General features: G+C 35.5%; 1 protein-coding gene across 5 annotated transcripts in view; it reads left to right on the top strand.

The window, feature by feature from the left end:
• CEP120 (centrosomal protein 120) overlaps positions 1 to 17,581 on the top strand; it is an 89,592-nt gene that overhangs the window by 60,865 nt on the left and 11,146 nt on the right. For 4 of the 5 annotated variants that reach the window (XM_023738672.1, XM_023738670.1, XM_023738671.1 and 1 more), the window contains one exon: positions 9,393 to 9,491. The exons of the other annotated variant lie outside the window; for it this stretch is intronic. In XM_023738672.1, coding sequence (XP_023594440.1) covers positions 9,393 to 9,491 — 99 coding nt within the window. The remainder of the gene's footprint in view (positions 1 to 9,392; positions 9,492 to 17,581) is intronic. 5 annotated transcript variants of the gene reach the window in all.

The following is a 17,581-nucleotide window of genomic DNA, read 5'->3' as shown; positions in this document are numbered from 1 at the left end:
GACACTGTCGATTTCTGAAATCTTGTTGTTTATCTTTTGGATTTCTAATTGTTGTTTTTGTATGATTTCTAGTTGTGAATTTATTTTAGCATTTTGTTCCTGTATTACTTTCTTGAATTCTTCCAGTTTTTTGTCTGTATTTTTCATGAATTTATCTGCCTTTTCCATGAATTTGTCTGTTTTTTCCTCATTTTTGTCTGCTTTTTGCTTAAACTCTTGGGTAATTCTGAATATTAGAGATTTCAATTCCCTATCAGTTAGGTCTAGTGCCTTTTCTTCTACTAGAAGGTCATCTGGTGTTTTGTTTTGGACACCTACTGGAGTTATCCTGTCATGTTTTTGTAAATGTTTTGATATTGTCTGCTGTGTTCGGGGCATTCGGTGGTTATTTTCCTTGTTTACTGATTGTAGATTTGTTTGTTTCGTCCTGCTTTTTTGTTTTATTTGGTTATGTCTGAGCAGGTGCACTGTGCGTTCTTTGTTGTTTGCTTGTCTGTGGGCACCATACTTTTCACCTCCTTCTCCAGTGGGCAGGGTCAGTCACTCAGGTATGGTATAACAGGGCAGGTCCACCTGAAGGGGAGTTGCTGGGGTGGGTTGTTTGTGGCACATACCATGGCTGACAGTGCAGACCAGGAATCAGTCAGGGCAGGTTCCAGTAGGCTATGCCTGTGCTGCTTGGGGTTGTGATGTTCAGTGCATGGTACAGGTAGGCAGGAAGGAGGCACTAGATTGTGACGTGTGGAGCGGTTATTCTGTCTCCTCCTGGAAGCTCTGTGAAGCTGCTTTCTCTTACCCCCTGTTCGTTGATCTCCGATAGGAGTCCAAGATGGTAGATCTGTGCTGCAGTAGCTGATGGGGGACCTCTGCATGTATCTCTCCTCGCTGTCTGTTCTCGGTCAGTTTCTTATTCCATTTGGTGCTTAGCTGAGTTCTTTATCTCTTCATTTGATGCGTAGGGTTTCAGGATTGATGTGTGACTCTGTTTGACTTAGTTTTTCTGCTCTTTGCTGCAGAGGGATGGCGTGGTGCTTCTGACTATGGTGCCATGTTGCCCGGAAGTTCACAAATGATATTTTTAACCTTATATTTTACTTAACTATCATATTTTAATGAGTTAAATTTTTGATTCTTTTTAAAATGAATTGTTCAATCTTAAAATGTTTTGCATGTTTTTCACTGTTTGTGTGTATATCCTGTGTATGCAATTACCTCTTCTAGGGATCTCTCACGTCTTTTTATTTCTTGATCGCTGCTTCCATGGGTGTTGATTGTGGATCCAAGTAAAATGAAATCCCTGACAACTTCAATTTTTTCTCCATTTATCATGATGTTGCTTATTGGTCCAGTTGTGAGGATTTTTGTTTTCTTTATGTTAAGGTGTAATCCATACTGAAGACTTTGGTCTTTGATCTTCATCACTAAGTGCTTCAAGTCCTCTACACTTTCAGCAAGCAAGGTTGTGTCATCAGCATAACGCAGGTTGTTAATGAGTCTTCCTCCAGTCTTGATGCCCCATTCTTCATAGCATCCAGCTTCTCGGATTATTTGCTCAACATACAGATTGAATAGGTATGGTGAAAGGATACAACTGTGACACACACCTTTCCTCACTTTAAACCATGCAGTATCCCCTTGTTCTGTTTGAATGACTGCCTCTTGATCTATGTACAGTTTCCTCATGAGTAGAATTAAGTGTTCTGGAATTCCTTTTCTTCACAATGTTATCCATAATTTGTTATGATCCACACAGTCGAATGCCTTTGCATAGTCAGTAAAACACAGGTAAACGTCTTTCTGGTATTCTCTGCTTTCAGCCAAGACCCATCTGACATCAGTAGTGATATCCCTGGTTCCACATCCTCTTCTGAATCTGGCTTGAATTTCTGGCAGTTTCCTGTCCAAATGCCACTGCAGCCGCTTTTGAATGATCTTTAACAAAATTTTGTGTGTGATATTAATGATATTATTCTATAATTTCCACATTTGGTTGGATCACCTTTCTTGGGACTAGGTATAAATATGGGTCTCTTCCAGTCGGTTCACCAGGTAGCTGTCTTCCAAATTTCTTGGCATAGACAAGTGAGCGCTTCAGTGCTGCATCCATTTGTTGAAACATCTCCATTTTTTGTGACATTAATTCCTGGAGCCTTGCTGTTCGCCAATGCCTTCAGTGCAGCTTGGACTTCTTCCTTCAGTACCACTGGTTCCTGATCATATGCTGCCTCCTGAAGTGGTTGAACATCGACCAGTTCTTTTTGATATAGTGACTCTGTGTATTCCTTCCATCTTCTTTTGATGCTTTCTGCATTGTCTAATATTTTCCCTGTAGAATCCGTCAGTATTGCAGCTTGAGGCTTGAATTTGTTCTTCAGTTCTTTCAGCTTGAAAAATGATGAGTGTGTTCTTCCCTTTTGGTTTTCTATCTCAATCTCTTTGCACGTGTCATTATAATACTTTACTTTGTCTTCTTGAGCCGCCCTTTGAAATCTTTTGTTCACCTCTTTTACTTCATCATTTCTTCCTTTTGCTTTAGCTACTCAACGTTCAAGAGCAAGTTTCAGAGTCTCTTCTGATATCCATTTTTGTCTTTTCTTTCTTTCCCTTTAATGACCTTTTGCTTTCTTCATGTATGATATCCTTGATGTCATTTCACAACTCATCTGGTCTTCAGTCATTAGTGTTCATCGCATCAAATCTATTCTTGAGATGATCTCTAAATTCAGGTGGGACATACTCAGGGTCGTACTTTGGCTCTTGTGGACTTTTTCTAATTTTCTTCAGTTTCGACTTGAACTTGCAGATAAGCAGTTGATGGTCTGTTCTGCAGTCGGCCCCCAGCCTTGTTCTGACTGATGATTTTGAGCTTTTGCATCATCTCTTTCCAAAGATGTAGTCGATTTGATTCCTGTTTATTCTCTCTGGCGAGGTCCATGTGTATAGTCACTGTTTATGTTGGTGAAGAAAAGTATTTGCAATGAAGAAGTCATTGGTCTTGCAGAATTCTATCATGCGATCTCCAGCATTGTTTCTATCACCAAGGCCATATTTTCCAACTACCCATCCTTTGTTTCCAACTATCACATTCCCATCACCAGTAATTATCGATGAATCCTGATTACATGTTTGATCAATTTCAAACCGCAGAAGTTGGTAAAAATCTTCAATTTCTTCATCTTTGGCCTTAGTGGTTAGTACGTAAATTTGAATAATAGTTGTATTAACTGGTCTTCCTTGTAGGCGTACGGATATTTTCCTATCACTGACAGCATTATACTTCAGGATCGATCTTGAAATGTTCTTTTTGATGATGAATACAACGCCATTCCCCTTCAAGTTGTCATTTCCATCATAGTAGACCATATGATTGTCCAATTCAAAATGGCCAATACCAGTCCCTTGCAGCTCACTAATGCCTAGGATAGCAGTGTTTATGCGGTTCCATTTCATTTTTGACGATTTCCAATTTTCCTAGATTCATACTGTCTTAGTCATCTAGTGCTCCTCTAACAGAAATACCACAAGTGGATGGTTTTAATGAAGAGAAGTTTATTTCCTCATAGTCAAAGTAGGCTAAAAGACCAAATTCCGGACGTCAGCTCCAGGGGAAGGCCTTCTCTCTGTCGGTCGTCTTCTCTTCAGTGTTCCCCTGGACTAGGAGCTTCTTGGCACAGGGACCCCAGTCCAAAGTACGCGCTCTGCTCCTGGCACTGCTTTCTTCATGGTATGAGGTCCCCCTGCCTCACTGCTCACTTCTATCTTTTATATCTCAAGACACTGCCTCAGGATACAATCCAGTCTTGTAGACTGAGTCCTGCCTTACTAACACAACTGCCACCCATCCTCCCTCATTAACATCATAGAGGCAGGGTTTACAATTTATAGGAAAACCACAGAATACCAGGAATCATGGCCCGGCCAAATTGATACACACATTTTTTGGGGGACATAATTCAATCCACGACACCTACTTTGTATGTTCCACATTCTGATTATTAATGGATTTTGCAGCTGTTTCTTCTCATTTTGAGTTGTGCCACATCAACAACAGATGAAGGTCCCGAAAGCTTGGCTCCATCCACATCATTAAGGTCGACTCTACTTTGAGGAGGCAGCTCTTCCCTGGTCGGATTTTGAGTGCCTTCCAGCCTGGGGGTTAGGGGGGTGCTCATCTTCCAGCACTATATCAGAGAGTGTTCTGCTGCTATTCATAAGGTTTTCAGTGACTAATTCTTTTCAGAAGTAGACCACTGGGTCCTTCTTCCTGGTCTGTCTTAGTCTGGAAACTCAACTGAAAGCTGTCCACCATGGGTAACCCTGCTGGTACGTGAATACTGATGTCATAGCTTCCAGCATCACAGCAACACACGAGCTCCCATGGTCTGACAAACTGACAGACGCGTGGGGGTTGAGATAGTTGGTTACTGTTAATTAGTTCATCAGCTATTTATTGAATGCTCTCTATGTTTCCACGACAAACAGGCTCCCCATTTTAGAGGAGAGAGTAAACAAATAAATGAACAAGATGATTTTTATTAGTGCTAAGCATAACAAAAGTAATTGAAAGGATGGTGTGATGGTGAGTGTGGCAATGTAGGTGACATGGCAGGACAATGCCATCCCACACAGGGTGGTCAGGAAAAGTCTCTGAGGAGATAACTAACATATGAGGTGAGATCTGAGAGAAAAGGAGGAGCAGCAATGTAAAGAGCTATGGAAGAGTCCAGGGAGCAACTGCAAAAGAACAGAGGTGGGAGTAAGCCTGAATTGTTTATGGAATACGAGGGCTAGCCTAGCTAAAGCATAGAGCGTGATGGGAGGAAAATATACAAGAAGAGGTTCAAAATGTAGGCCTTTTAAGCCATGGCAGGAAGTTTAGATTTTGTGCTTAGTCTATGAGAGTTGTAGCACAATAGTAGTTAAGAGTGTGGACTTTGGAGTCAGATCATCTTGATTCCAATCCTGGCTCTGTCACTTAGAAGCTGGGTAAACTTGGCCAAGTTACTTTACTTCTCCGTACCTATTTCCATATCTTTTCAATGGGGATAATGAAGTTAATAAAGGGATTCAGTGAGTTAATATTAGCAAAGTGCTTAGCACAGAACCTGGGGCATTGTAAGTACAACAAATGTTAAGAAAAAAACAAAGTTTAAATAAATAATGGGATACAATTGAAGGATTTTGAAAATCAGGCACCTAGTATGTAGAAATCTGCTTACTCAGCATCCTTTCTTGAATGTCTTAGAGCAGCAGTTTTCATACTTTTTGATTGCAAGACCCCTTTACACTATAGTAAGTATTTCTGTAGACTGTCAACTTCCCAAGCTATCTTTGGCTCCCCTTGTCACCCCTGCCTACAAAACCACAGCCATCAAGTCAATTCCGACTCATAGCGACCCTGTAGGACAGAGTAGAACTGCCCCATAGGGTTTCGAAGGCTGTATATCTTTATGAAAGTAGAGTGCCATATCTTTCTCTCATGGAGCAGCTGGTGGGTTCAAACCGCTGACCTTTTGGTTACCAGCCTAGTGCTTTAACTACTGCGCCACCAAGGCTCCTTTCTTCTTACCCCTACATCCACTTAAATTACAAAGTCTTGCTGATTTTGCATCTTAGTATTTGGACAGTCTCTTCATTATTTCTTTTTTGACCATTTCTTCATTTCCCTACCAGTGAGCTTGCGTCCAGCTGGATGTTTCTCACCCCTCCTTTGATAATATCAATTCTTAAAGTACTTCTGTGTTTATAAGTGTGAACTCTGTAGTACCCACCAGAAGGATTTGAAGCACTCTTTAGACTATATCTCATCAATTGTTGATCTGTTAAGTAGGTGTCAAAGAGTATTTTCAGTTTACCTTGGGGAAATTAGGCCCCCATATATAAAAATCGTAACAGAAGCATTATCTTATTCATCTTCTCTGAATATAGACTGGTTGACTAGATAATATCCATCATAGAAATAAATTTTAAATAATTTTTAGAATTTCTTCTTCCAGCTACACTTTTACCAAAATGATAAAAGTAATTAAACATATCAATAGTATAAGCAGCAGTACCGTGAATTTGCTGAGAGGGAGCATGAAAGAGAGAGGAATGTGTAATTGAATTGCTTCTGTACTAGACCTAATGAGTTTATCCAGCATGTTTAAGTGCCTGGTGTAACAAGGCTTCTCAGCTCTTCTGGAAATTCTTTGTATATCTTTTTGGAACCAGAAGAGGGCAGAATTTTATTTCATAAGTAGTAACAGATAAAACCACAAAAAAGATGTAAGTTAAAAACTATCTGAAGTACTGTAAGATTTCTGGCTTCTCTGATAAAGAGCTTTTTTTTTCTTCTTCTGATTATCCATGTTCTGAAATATAACACAAATATTCCCATTTTCAATGAAGTGATCTAAGAATAAGTTAACATTAAGATAAACAGTTTTAACAAATACAATTCTTGATTCTTTTTATTATGTAAGAAGTGAATAATAGCTTATGATTATCTTTTAGCTAAGAAATATCTTTTATATGGCTTGAAAATGAAACTTTTAAAAAATAAATTATGGGAAGCATTCAGGGTATACAGAGTTAGAAAGGACATTGAAAGAATGTAGAAATTTTTAATCATGGTAAAATTTACGTATTTAAGAATATATGGTAAGTACCTACTGTGTGCTTACCTGTTTTAGCGCAATGGAAAAGATGAGGGAAGAGAAAATGCATTATCTTTTTGGAACCTCACTTTTAGTTTGTAATGTAATTGAGGAGATGACTCAGCAAAAAAAGACCGTGTCTAATCAAGTACCAAGGAATGTGATAGAAGCTCTTTGCAGTTTAGAAAGAAGGAACCATTTGGTATATATAGAATATAATTGTTTTAAGATAGCTTCATGTGGAGGTAGAATTTGAGCCGAAGTTTACCTTTAAGATTTAGGTAAGCAGAGAAGAAAAAGGAAGAAATTGGCAGGCTCAGGAAGTACCTTGGGCAAGGAGGAGGAGGCACAGGGGACACAGACCTGGTTGGAGTAGAAGGTTTCTTATTGAGAAATACTGAGAGCGTTGATTGACCTGGCGTGGTGGAAATTATATTTTGGCCTACCCTGAAACCTAGGCAGGAGTGGGGGTTCGGTGCTGTAGACAAATAGTGGCTATTGTCTATTTTTAAGTAGAGAGTGAATTATCTAATAGTGGTTTGCAGGATTTGTAAAAGGGAGAATAAATTTGAGGCTGGAGAGGTAAGAGAACTTCTTGTAGTCAAGATGAGATGGTAGAGGAGAAGAGCCTGGGCTAAGGAAATGGCAGTAGGAATACAAAGGAGTAAAGCTGAAAAATATTACAAAGGAGAAATCTATAGTTCTTTGTGAGACATTGGGCCTGGGGAATAGGTGATTAGAGACAAAGACAATGCCATACTTAAGTAAGAGAACTAGAATCATGGGTATATCAATAGTAGAAACAGAGAAATTGAGAGCCCATAAACAGTCTGTATGTACTTTCTACCTTTACTGGCTTCTGAAGTAACCAAGTCCTGAGCTGAGTCTTCCCTTCAGGAGTCTATAACTTGGCTTATAGTGTATTACTTCAGTCATGGACCAGTAAACCTAAATAAATCCTTTTGCAAAGGATTACAGAATTCTCAGATCTACTTAGAAAAAGTGCTCTTGAGGTCTTTTAATGCCCTGAAATTATATGAAAATTTTGGTTGTGAGCATTTTTCTGGGAATTAGGTGCATGGCTTTCTTTAGAATCACAGAGATCTCTGTAGCCTTAAACAAAAGTTAGGAACCATTGATTTGGTAATAGGGATAAATTAGAAGAATGAGATTGTCTCAATTTGTAATCAGTTTCTTCATTTGTTAAGAATAAAGAAATTATAATTTAAATTATGACTATACCTGTGTTTTTAAATTAGTGTGAATAACTATGTAGATATGAATTTTTTTAATAATTATGATAAAACTGATATAACCTACCTGGACAGCTTTTTCTGATGGAGTTGGTCCATTGGGTGTAAATAGTCCCTCTAGATTCATCCTTCTCCTAACCCTCATCCTTGGCCCCTTCCAAGATTCTAGACCTTTTCCCAGACCCATGAACATGATCACTTTTCTAAGTGGATACTACTATTCCACAACTGTAAAAAGATTTTTACTATTCCTCAAGGGTATGTTCTATTATTACATTACCAAGTGATATGTATAAATCGTTGGGGCATAAGTGGGAGAGATCATCTTCAATAATCTCAGCAGTATTATTCAACTTAAGTATGCTTGAACCTAGTTGTGAAATGTCAACACATTTAAATCCAAGCACTAGGGATCTGTAAGCAGAAAAGTCCTTGACTCCATGTAGTCATATATTATTGCAGAGAATGTTCTGGTCTCTTGTGAAGGGAATTTGGCAATTGTGCTTTTCCTTTCGTTTAGTTTCATGTGAGTTTTCTGAAGTTTGAGTTTTTGGATAGTGTCTTTGCTTTTATTTTCCTGTAAAATATTAGGAGTTGTGTGTGTGGGAAAAATTAGACTTGATATACAAAAAAAAAATAGACTAGTTGAGAGTAATAGTATTTTACTGTAATCCAGGCAGATTATTACATTATCACTTAAATAGTAAAACTGTCTGTTGGCCACATGAATCTGTTTGGCACTTGGTTTGAAACGTTGAGAGAGAAAATTGCAAAAACATAGCCAAGTTGGCTTCGATTCACGCACAACAGATTGCCTGCTGCAAGTATAAATAGTCATATTTTTAAAATTGAATCACTTTAGTGTTTTTCTTTATATATTTGAGGAAAAATAGAAAATAAAGTTCTGTGTGTGTTATTAAGGAACATTATTTTTCTTAGTCTTGGATTTATTTCAACATTCTGAAAATATTTTTGACTTTGTTTCCTTTCTTAGTAAACTACATTCTGTTTTCAGTGTTCTTCAGTGACTTTGCCAAATTGCAGTTACAAAAGTATCTCTGCTAGCTCTCTTCATTATAGGACAAATTCCATATAATGAAGTCCTCCAAAAGGAATAATTTGGTTTCTAAGATTCAAAGTGCCAGCTAAACTGGAATGCTAACAGAACTGATTTTTATAGAAAAATGATTGTATTTTTCACTCTGTGGAGGATCTTTATACAATATACATGTTTTAAATACATTTATAGTAACTGGAGGTTAAGACTAATTCAGTTCTTTTTAGTATAGGCTGTTAGGCAATAAAAATAAGACTATATTTTAAACAAGAAAATGTTCATGTGCCATAATATTTATAGTAAATTATATAACAGTTTTAGATGATGTCGTATGTTACGCTACATAAACTCTTTTCTTAAGCCAGACTCTTTGTATATATTATCTTTCAGTGATTGTACACAGTGGTATAGTGTTTCACTTGATACGATTTTAATCACTGTTAGGTTGAACTTGAAAGAAAGTTGGAATCTGCAACTAAGTCCAAACTGCATTACAAGCAGCAATGGGGACGAGCTTTGAAAGAACTTGCCAGACTTAAACAGGTATGTAGTTTATAGCTGATGATGGATTATTCTTTTTATATCTTCTGTTATGTTCAAATGTCTGCATTTGAATCACCAGTGCTATTTTTGAGCTTAGGGGATTTTTTTTTTTTAATGTTACATGTAAGATCCTCCTTTTTTTACTTAAAACTAAAATAATATTTAGGTCCTTTTTTATTCAATTCCTAATTATCCTCTTTCCCAGAAAGATTGGGAATAATATCCTTTATTTTCACTTTTCCTCCTTAAGTACTAATTTTTTTTTTCCATTGGGAGTGCCTTTTTGAAGGGAGATTCAAGGATAACTTAAAAAAAAAAAGTATCATGTCCTCAAATTTAAGAACATAGTTTAAACATTTTTCCTAGGAAGGCACAGAAATTTATTCAGTTAAGAAACAGGGTCACAGGAAATTTTTGCGTGATGGAGTTTGAAAACTGTTATAGTAGTTTCTTGAATTCGTCTTCCATTAAATTTTTTTCCTCCCTTCTGGCTACTAGACAAAAGAAATGCTATGATATTCATGAGAAATTAATCTTAACTGTAAGGGTAATTTCTTCAAATGATGATGATCAAATAAAATATGAACAAAGTTTTTATTCTGAGTCTAATCTGCTTGATCTAAAACTCTTAAGGATTAGTAATGGTTAGTTTATTCCAAATTTTGCTTTATTTTTTTTTAATGTATCCATTTTATTCTGAATAAAATTTGGCACATAGGGTCTTTCAGGTTTGTATTTTTCCTAATGTGTCTTCATAGCCATCAAATACTACTAATCATGTTTGTGGTATTATACTAATGGCCAACCACCTTCATAGAGCAGTACATACTAGACTGCATGAGAATAAAAAGTAGTTTTTATTCAGTTTCTTATAGATTAGTTAAGATTATAATCATTACACATGAAGATAAGTAGTTGTATATCACTAAATATAAAACATTATACAAAGTGAATATATTATATAAATGTTCACAGGACTAAGGATAGATAAGTAAACAACCAAGTCTAGTACAGAGGGCCTCCTGTATTCAGGGCATTGCCCTAGGTGTACAGATGTAAGTAAGACACAGAGCTTTCCTTCAGGGAGTTTATAATTCAGTAAAAGGGAGAACATAACTGTAAATACAGCTTTTACTGCCTAATTGTAAGAACCCTGTAAAGAATGATACAAAATGCTCAGAAGGAGAAAGTACATCTATTTGACAGGAATGAAGGTGTTTTAGAAGAGGTATTTGAGATGGACCTCTGGAGATGAGTAGGTAGGGTTTTAATGGAAGAATTGGTTGTGATATAATAGAGTATTGGGGGAAATGTTGTAAATCTAGTGGATAAAATATATAACAAAGAGCGATGAGGTGGGAAAGCATAGGCTACATTTGTAGAACAAAGGAAGGCCCACTTAGAGGTCGTTTCATTACTAAGGATCTGAACTAAATGGTAGCGGTAGGAATGCAACAAGGAGATTCTTACAAGAGACATGATTTTGGTCAGTTCTGTAGCACAAGACACCTGACTGGAATGCAGAGTAGAAAATCAAAGATGATGCCAAGGGCTCAAGCCTTAGTGACCTGGAGAGAGAGTTTCCAGGATTGGAAATATGGTTATTAAGACAAGAAACTGATTGGTGAGTGGGAAGGAAATAGGACTTGCACATTTGGACATTTTAATTTTCACAGAAGCAATTCAGCAGGCAGCTAGGATTATGGATCTGATGGTGTGAGAAAGAATGGGCTTAAAAACAGAGATGGAGGAGTCCTTTTGCAGAAATGATCACTGAAGCAGTGGCAGATAGAACTTAGAATTCTTATGTTTAAGAAGGAGGAGGGACAGCTAATAAACAGCAACTAGAGAGAAAGAGTGATGACAATTAATAATGATACTGATAGAGCAGTTAACATTAATTGAGGGCTTACTATATGCCAGATGCTGTGCTAAGGCCTTCATATTTTTCATTTAATCTTAACGAAGGTTTCTATATAGTAGGTAATGTTATTATCCACAGTTTATAGATGAAGAAATTGAGTCTTAGAGACTCTAAGTAAGTTGCACATGATAACACAGGTACTAAGTAGTAGAGCTAGAATCTCAGCCATTTGACCAGAGTCCGGGCTCAGGCTCTTTCCTTTTCATAAAGTTTAATTCCATAGAAGCCAAAGAATGAAAGAATTTCAAGGAAAAAGAAGGTGAGCCATGGAATACTTTGTTCTATAAAAGGGGATTTCTGTCTGACAGAGTATTGAGACAGAAGTCATGTCTTGGCATACTCCTGGCAAAGAAAATGGTATCACTGATTATAAGACTAGGTCTGATAATGAGAATTAAAACATTTTTGGAAGAGAATAAACTAATATAATGTCATGATGCCATGATATTTAGATGCCAAGGTATTTATATGTACATACAATATAATAGAGAAGCCTCTGTGGGTTTGGGAGCAAGGAAATAATATGATGAGAAAAGCTGTTAAAAACAACAAGATACACTGTCAGAGACATTGTACATAGTAGTTAAGAACACAGCTTTGGAGTCAAGAGACTTGGGTTGAATCTGGCTCTACCTCTTAACTACCTCTGCAACCTTGGTAATTTAATCTCTGATTAGTGTTCTAATTTGTACAATGAGAAAATTTTTCTCACAGGTTCTAAGAATTAAATGAAAGACCTATAAAGCATTTAATACAGTGTTGAGTACATAGTATATGCTCAATAAATGGTAACTGTTATTAAAAAGTGGAGCCCTGATGGCTCAGTAGTTAAGAGCTATGGCTGCTAACCAAAATGTTGGCAGTTTAAATCCACCAGCTGCTCCTTGGAAACCCTGTGGGGCGGTTCGACAGTGTCCTGTAGGGTCACTATGAGTCGGAATCAACTCAACAGCAATGGGTTTGGGTTTTGTTTTTTTTTTATTACTAAAAAGAGATGAGCCATAAAGCCATTGTGTTGTATTCTTGGTTTCAGTCAGTGAGGAAGTAATTGGATGGTAGATTTGAATATTGATGAACAGAATACCTGGAGGGTTTTGTGGCTGACTAGCTATTTAAAGAAATAATAGGCACCAATAATAATTTAAACATTTTAAGTCTGCTGAATAGGAAGATGTTATACAGTAATAGCAGTAGGGAAGTGGGTTAGGATAGAGTTTGAGTATTAATAGTAGTTTGCTTTCAGATGGTAGTTTTAATAGATGTTCTGTAGAAAACTGTACTGAAGGAAAAACACACGTAAGAGCTAAGTGTGCTGACATGTAGGTGTCAGTAGGTAAACTTCCTGAAGTTTGGATATAAAGGAATATGAGTGTATTGAGTCTGGAGAAACATTTATAGTTAGTTCATTGGTTTATTCTTTCATTCATTCAGCAAGTGCTTATTGAGAGCCTGTTAGGCACCTTACACAGTGTTAAATGCTATGGATGTAGCAGTTTTCTCCTATGTGGAACTTAAAGTTCAGTGGGGAGAACTGATACTTAACAAGAATATAACAGGGTTATGGGAAATGCAAGCAAAGTCAGTAAAAATTAAAGAAAATATGTATTAGAATAACAGGAGGACAACTGGGTATTAGCTGGGTTTTGGGTATTGTTAATCAAAGCTGATGGAGAAATGCTTCAAAGAGAAAATGTTTCAAATAACACTATTCAATTTGAAATCATTTCAAGTTTTAAAATAGGTTGTAAATGAGGATGAAGTAGAAGATAGTGCCAGCCATTGAAGAAGTTGAGTAGTGAAGGATAAGAGAATAATGCAATGGTAATTGATTATAAGACATTACCAAAATTACTTGAAAAGATGGAAAAGTATGTTAGCTGTTGATTAAGGCATTTTCTTTGCAAAAATTAGTAATAATTGAACTGTTAAAACATAATTCTGTTGTTATTTGGCATGTTTCATGTTAAGAAATCTTCATGCAAGAATTTAAGTAAATTGATTTTTAAGTCATGTTCGTATGCTAACATTATTTAAGTTTTTTCACCTTCTGAGGTGATATTTAAAAAATAAGAAGGTAAATAATGTTTTGAATACAAAAAAAAACCAAAACCCCTTGCTGTTGAGTCAATTCCGAACCACCCAAATTCATGGCTCTGTCACACTGGAGTATTGAGATAATTAATTAAAAGCAGATTCAATGTGAAAGGCTCCCACCCAAGTACCCCTCCTTCCTAACATTTGCATCCTCATATACTTTTGCTGTCTCTTGTGTCTTTCCATTTAATCATTTATTTTGCATCTCCCCTGCTTCTTATGTATTTTTCTACTTTCTTGCCCAAAAAACATTTGCAAAGTAATTTTAGCTATTTTTCCTGGTGACAGGATACTACAAAAGTTCAGGTGCCTTCTTTCTCTTGAGTTACTGTAAGTGTTTTAAGAGAAGAAAACATAATGTGAAATAACTGGTTCAACTCAGATTTCTTTTTATTCCATGAAAGTTAGAAAATAGTCTCATTCTTTGAGTGCAGTGATCTTCATTGCTTTCTTACTGTAGCTAGTTTTATTCCTTATCCCACAAACTTTCTGCTTTAGAAATTATTCTGTAAACAAATTTCAAGGTCACTAGGCATCATTGATGTTCTGCAGACTGCATTTGAGATATAACTTTAAGAAAAAATGTAATGGACCTGAGACTACCATAGTGAATTGTACTCTGCCACTAACTGTTTTTGGAAGATTAAAATTGTAACATCATCAAATTGGCACATTTCATTTGTGTGAAAATTACTTCAAAACTTTTTATTCACAACACATTTATTGTGTTTGAATATAAAATTGGAATCCTCTATCTGCTTTTGTTCAGAGGATTGTTTTGCAACTTCTTGTTTAAATTGGATTAGTACCGTGTTAATTTTACATTGCCTCTGGTGAATAGCCACGGGGCTATAATCTTTGCCAGTAATTTGTCACAGCAAAATCCTCTAGAGGGCCATACAAAACATTTCTGTAGTACGGATTAGACAGCGAAAGCCAATCTTAGATTGTTAATAAATGTTAATGACAAAACCCAGCTGGTAAAGCTTGGAAATAAGATCTAATACTTGGTGCCCCTTGCCAAAAGAATGTTTAAACAGAGATTTCCATTACTCAAAGGTGACCTAGTATAGTCATTTTGTGAATTAAAAAAGCATAATCTTACTAATTATTTAGGGAAAAAAATCTGATTCTCAACCATGAAAGTTTGTGTTTCCAAGTTATATGCTTTTTTGTTCTTTGGTAACTTTAGTAACACAGCAACAGCTGTTACAATGTAAAATAAGTAAAAGGTGAAGTGGGTCCTCATTTAGCAAACAAGGAAATGATACCCATACATTCTGGGTTTGGTATCTTGGGACAGAGTGTAACACTGGCTTTAGAAAGTTCTACTTTTTAGACATTTAAGAGGCAGTTTATTTTTTCTTTTTCTCTTCTCCCATGATGATAAACACTACAGAAGTATTTTAAAACCAAAACAGATGCTTGAATTAAATTGGTCTACAGTTGGTCTATCTAACTTAAGATTGTCTGCTTTACTCCTTGTGTTCTAAATAATATTTACATATTTACTTGAAAACACCTCTTGACACCTCAGAATATAGTTATGTATGAAGAATAAAAGTCACTATTAAAAAAAAAAATTGTTAATGAGGTATGAATTTGCTGTGAAAAATGTAACATGTTTATTTTGTCAAATATATTAAAACTATGTATGTTTGTCCCCAGGAAAGAAAAGAGAGCTAAGATTTTGAGTAGGATGTGGGTCCCTTACCATATTTGTGCACAGAAGATCTGTTTAAAACGAAGCTGATATATTTAGTTAAAACAACACAGACTTCATTGGCTGACATCAGCACTATCTTGTCCAGCCTCCTGCTTATCCACTCAGAGTAATTAATTTGATTAATTTATAAGTAATTTAGCCAAGGATGGGATGTAAATCTTTGTTTAAGAAAAACAGTTGGAGGTCCAAGTCTTGGTTAAAAACTGTGTCTTGAAACCATCCAGGCCCTCCTACTGACTTGTCAGCTCTGGGTTATTTTCAGAAAACTTTACTTGAGTTCCTTAGCTTAGTTGTAAGTTTTTTCCCACAGACTTACATGGTATGTGTGAGTGGGAGAGTAAGTAGTGGCCACTTTTTAGCGGCTGTTTAGTCTAGTGTATGTATGTTTACATCTCCTCTCTGGATTTATAGACAGCCAAGGCAAAATAAAGATTATACTCACTTGATTGAGGAGCCTTTAACCCAGAGCACCTGGCAGCAGAGAGGATTTCTTTCACGAACCTCTAATTTTTGTGTGTCTGTGTGTGTGTACTTGATTAAATTAATGCAGTATATGTGATTTAAAATGCAAGGCATTTAAAGGCTTTTTTTTAAGGTTTTAGAATAAAATTGTTTCAAGTTTTATTAAAAAGTGAAGATTTTACCAAGTAACCTAAAATTAAATAACTGACTTTTCATTATTTTTCTTTCTGCTTGCAGTCATACATGTTCAATGTAAAATAAATGCAGATATAACACAGAAAATAAAAAATGCCAATAATATACCCTCCTTAAGTAGGAATAGCAATTTGTCCAAATTTTTTCTTTTTTTTTAAATAATCACTTCTTAAATGAAATATATCGTACATTGCAAAGAAGATATGTAACTATATGTATAGTTTAAAGGGAAAAAAAAGAGATTCGTATACCCCCCCTCCTTAGGAAACAGAGCATCATCAGTGCTTTAAAGGAAGCTCTCTGTGTGCCTTTTCTACACTGCATTCTCCCCAGAGGTAATCACTATCCTGAATTTGGTATTTATTATTCCTTTGCTTAGGGTTCATAGGGTTTGTCTCCTTTAATCTATAGTATGAATTATGTTGATACATTATCTAACATTGAACAAACCTGAATTCCTGAGATAAACCTAACAAAGTCATACTTTTTAATATTTTTTCTAAATTAGTAGATTAACTTTGCTAGTACTTTGCTTAGGATCTTTAAGTCTATGTTTAAGAGTAAAATTGGCCCCTAGTATTCCTTTCTTTTATTATTTTCTCTGGTCTTGATAGTAAGGTTATTCTAGCCTCATAAAATGAGCATTCCCTTTTTTCCATTATCTTTTTTCTATTTGTGTAAGATTGCCATTATCTATTTCGTGAATACTGTAATAGTCTATAAAACTTATTGAGCTTTGTATTTTCTTTCTTAATTATTGATCAGATTTCTTCAATTTCAAAATCATTCACATCTTTTTTATTTCCAACTCAGTTCTTATAATTTATGGTTTTATAGTGATTTGTCAATTTCATATAGTTGTCAAATTTCATAAGTTGCTTGTATATTTTCTTAGCTGCTACAGCTATAGTATGCCCCTTTTCATTCTAAATTATTCGTTTGCTTGTTTATTTATTTATGTAGTTATTTATTTGCCCTTTTTGCCAGGAGTGTGTTCATTTTATTAACCTTTGTAAAGAACCGTTTTTTGGCCTTTTAAGTCTTCTGTTATAATATTGCTTCTACTTTGAGGCATTTTTAAAAACTATTTAAGCTGATGCTTCACTGTTTAGTTTTGAACCTTTCTCTTTTTAATATAAACATTTAAGGCTATTAATTTCCCTCTGGATATCACTTTAATAACATCCCATAGGTTTTGCTGTGAAGTTGTTTTTTTTTTAACTTTTTATTATGGGAAGTTGCTAACAAAAAAAAAAAAGAGATATTAAAATGAATCCATGTATTCCCATCGTCCAGTTTCAACTATTACCAACATTTTGCCAGTCTTTTTTCATCTATTTCCTGTTCTTTTTCTTTCTCCTCCATTTCTGGAGTAATTCCAAGTAAATCATTTTTACCTATGTATATTTCAGTGTGCATCTGTAATGGATAAGGACTTTTTTTTTTTTAAATAATTACCTAACAAAGTTAACAGTAATTCCTTAATAACTAATATCCAATCTATGTTTATATTTGCTCAGTTATCTCAAATTACTTTTGAATTTCCATTGTGATTTCTACTTTGACCCTAAATAAATGTGTCTCTTTAAAGTTGTCTTTTTGTTCTTGTTTGTGTTTTGTAACCTAATTTTTTTGTGTACCTCTGGCAATGAAATTTATTAAGACTTTTTTTTAAAATAATTTATATTT

This window comes from Trichechus manatus, unplaced genomic scaffold, assembly GCF_000243295.1.
Source record: "Trichechus manatus latirostris isolate Lorelei unplaced genomic scaffold, TriManLat1.0 scaffold00121, whole genome shotgun sequence".
NCBI lineage: Eukaryota > Metazoa > Chordata > Mammalia > Sirenia > Trichechidae > Trichechus > Trichechus manatus.
This window is presented reverse-complemented; position numbering and strand designations above follow the sequence as displayed.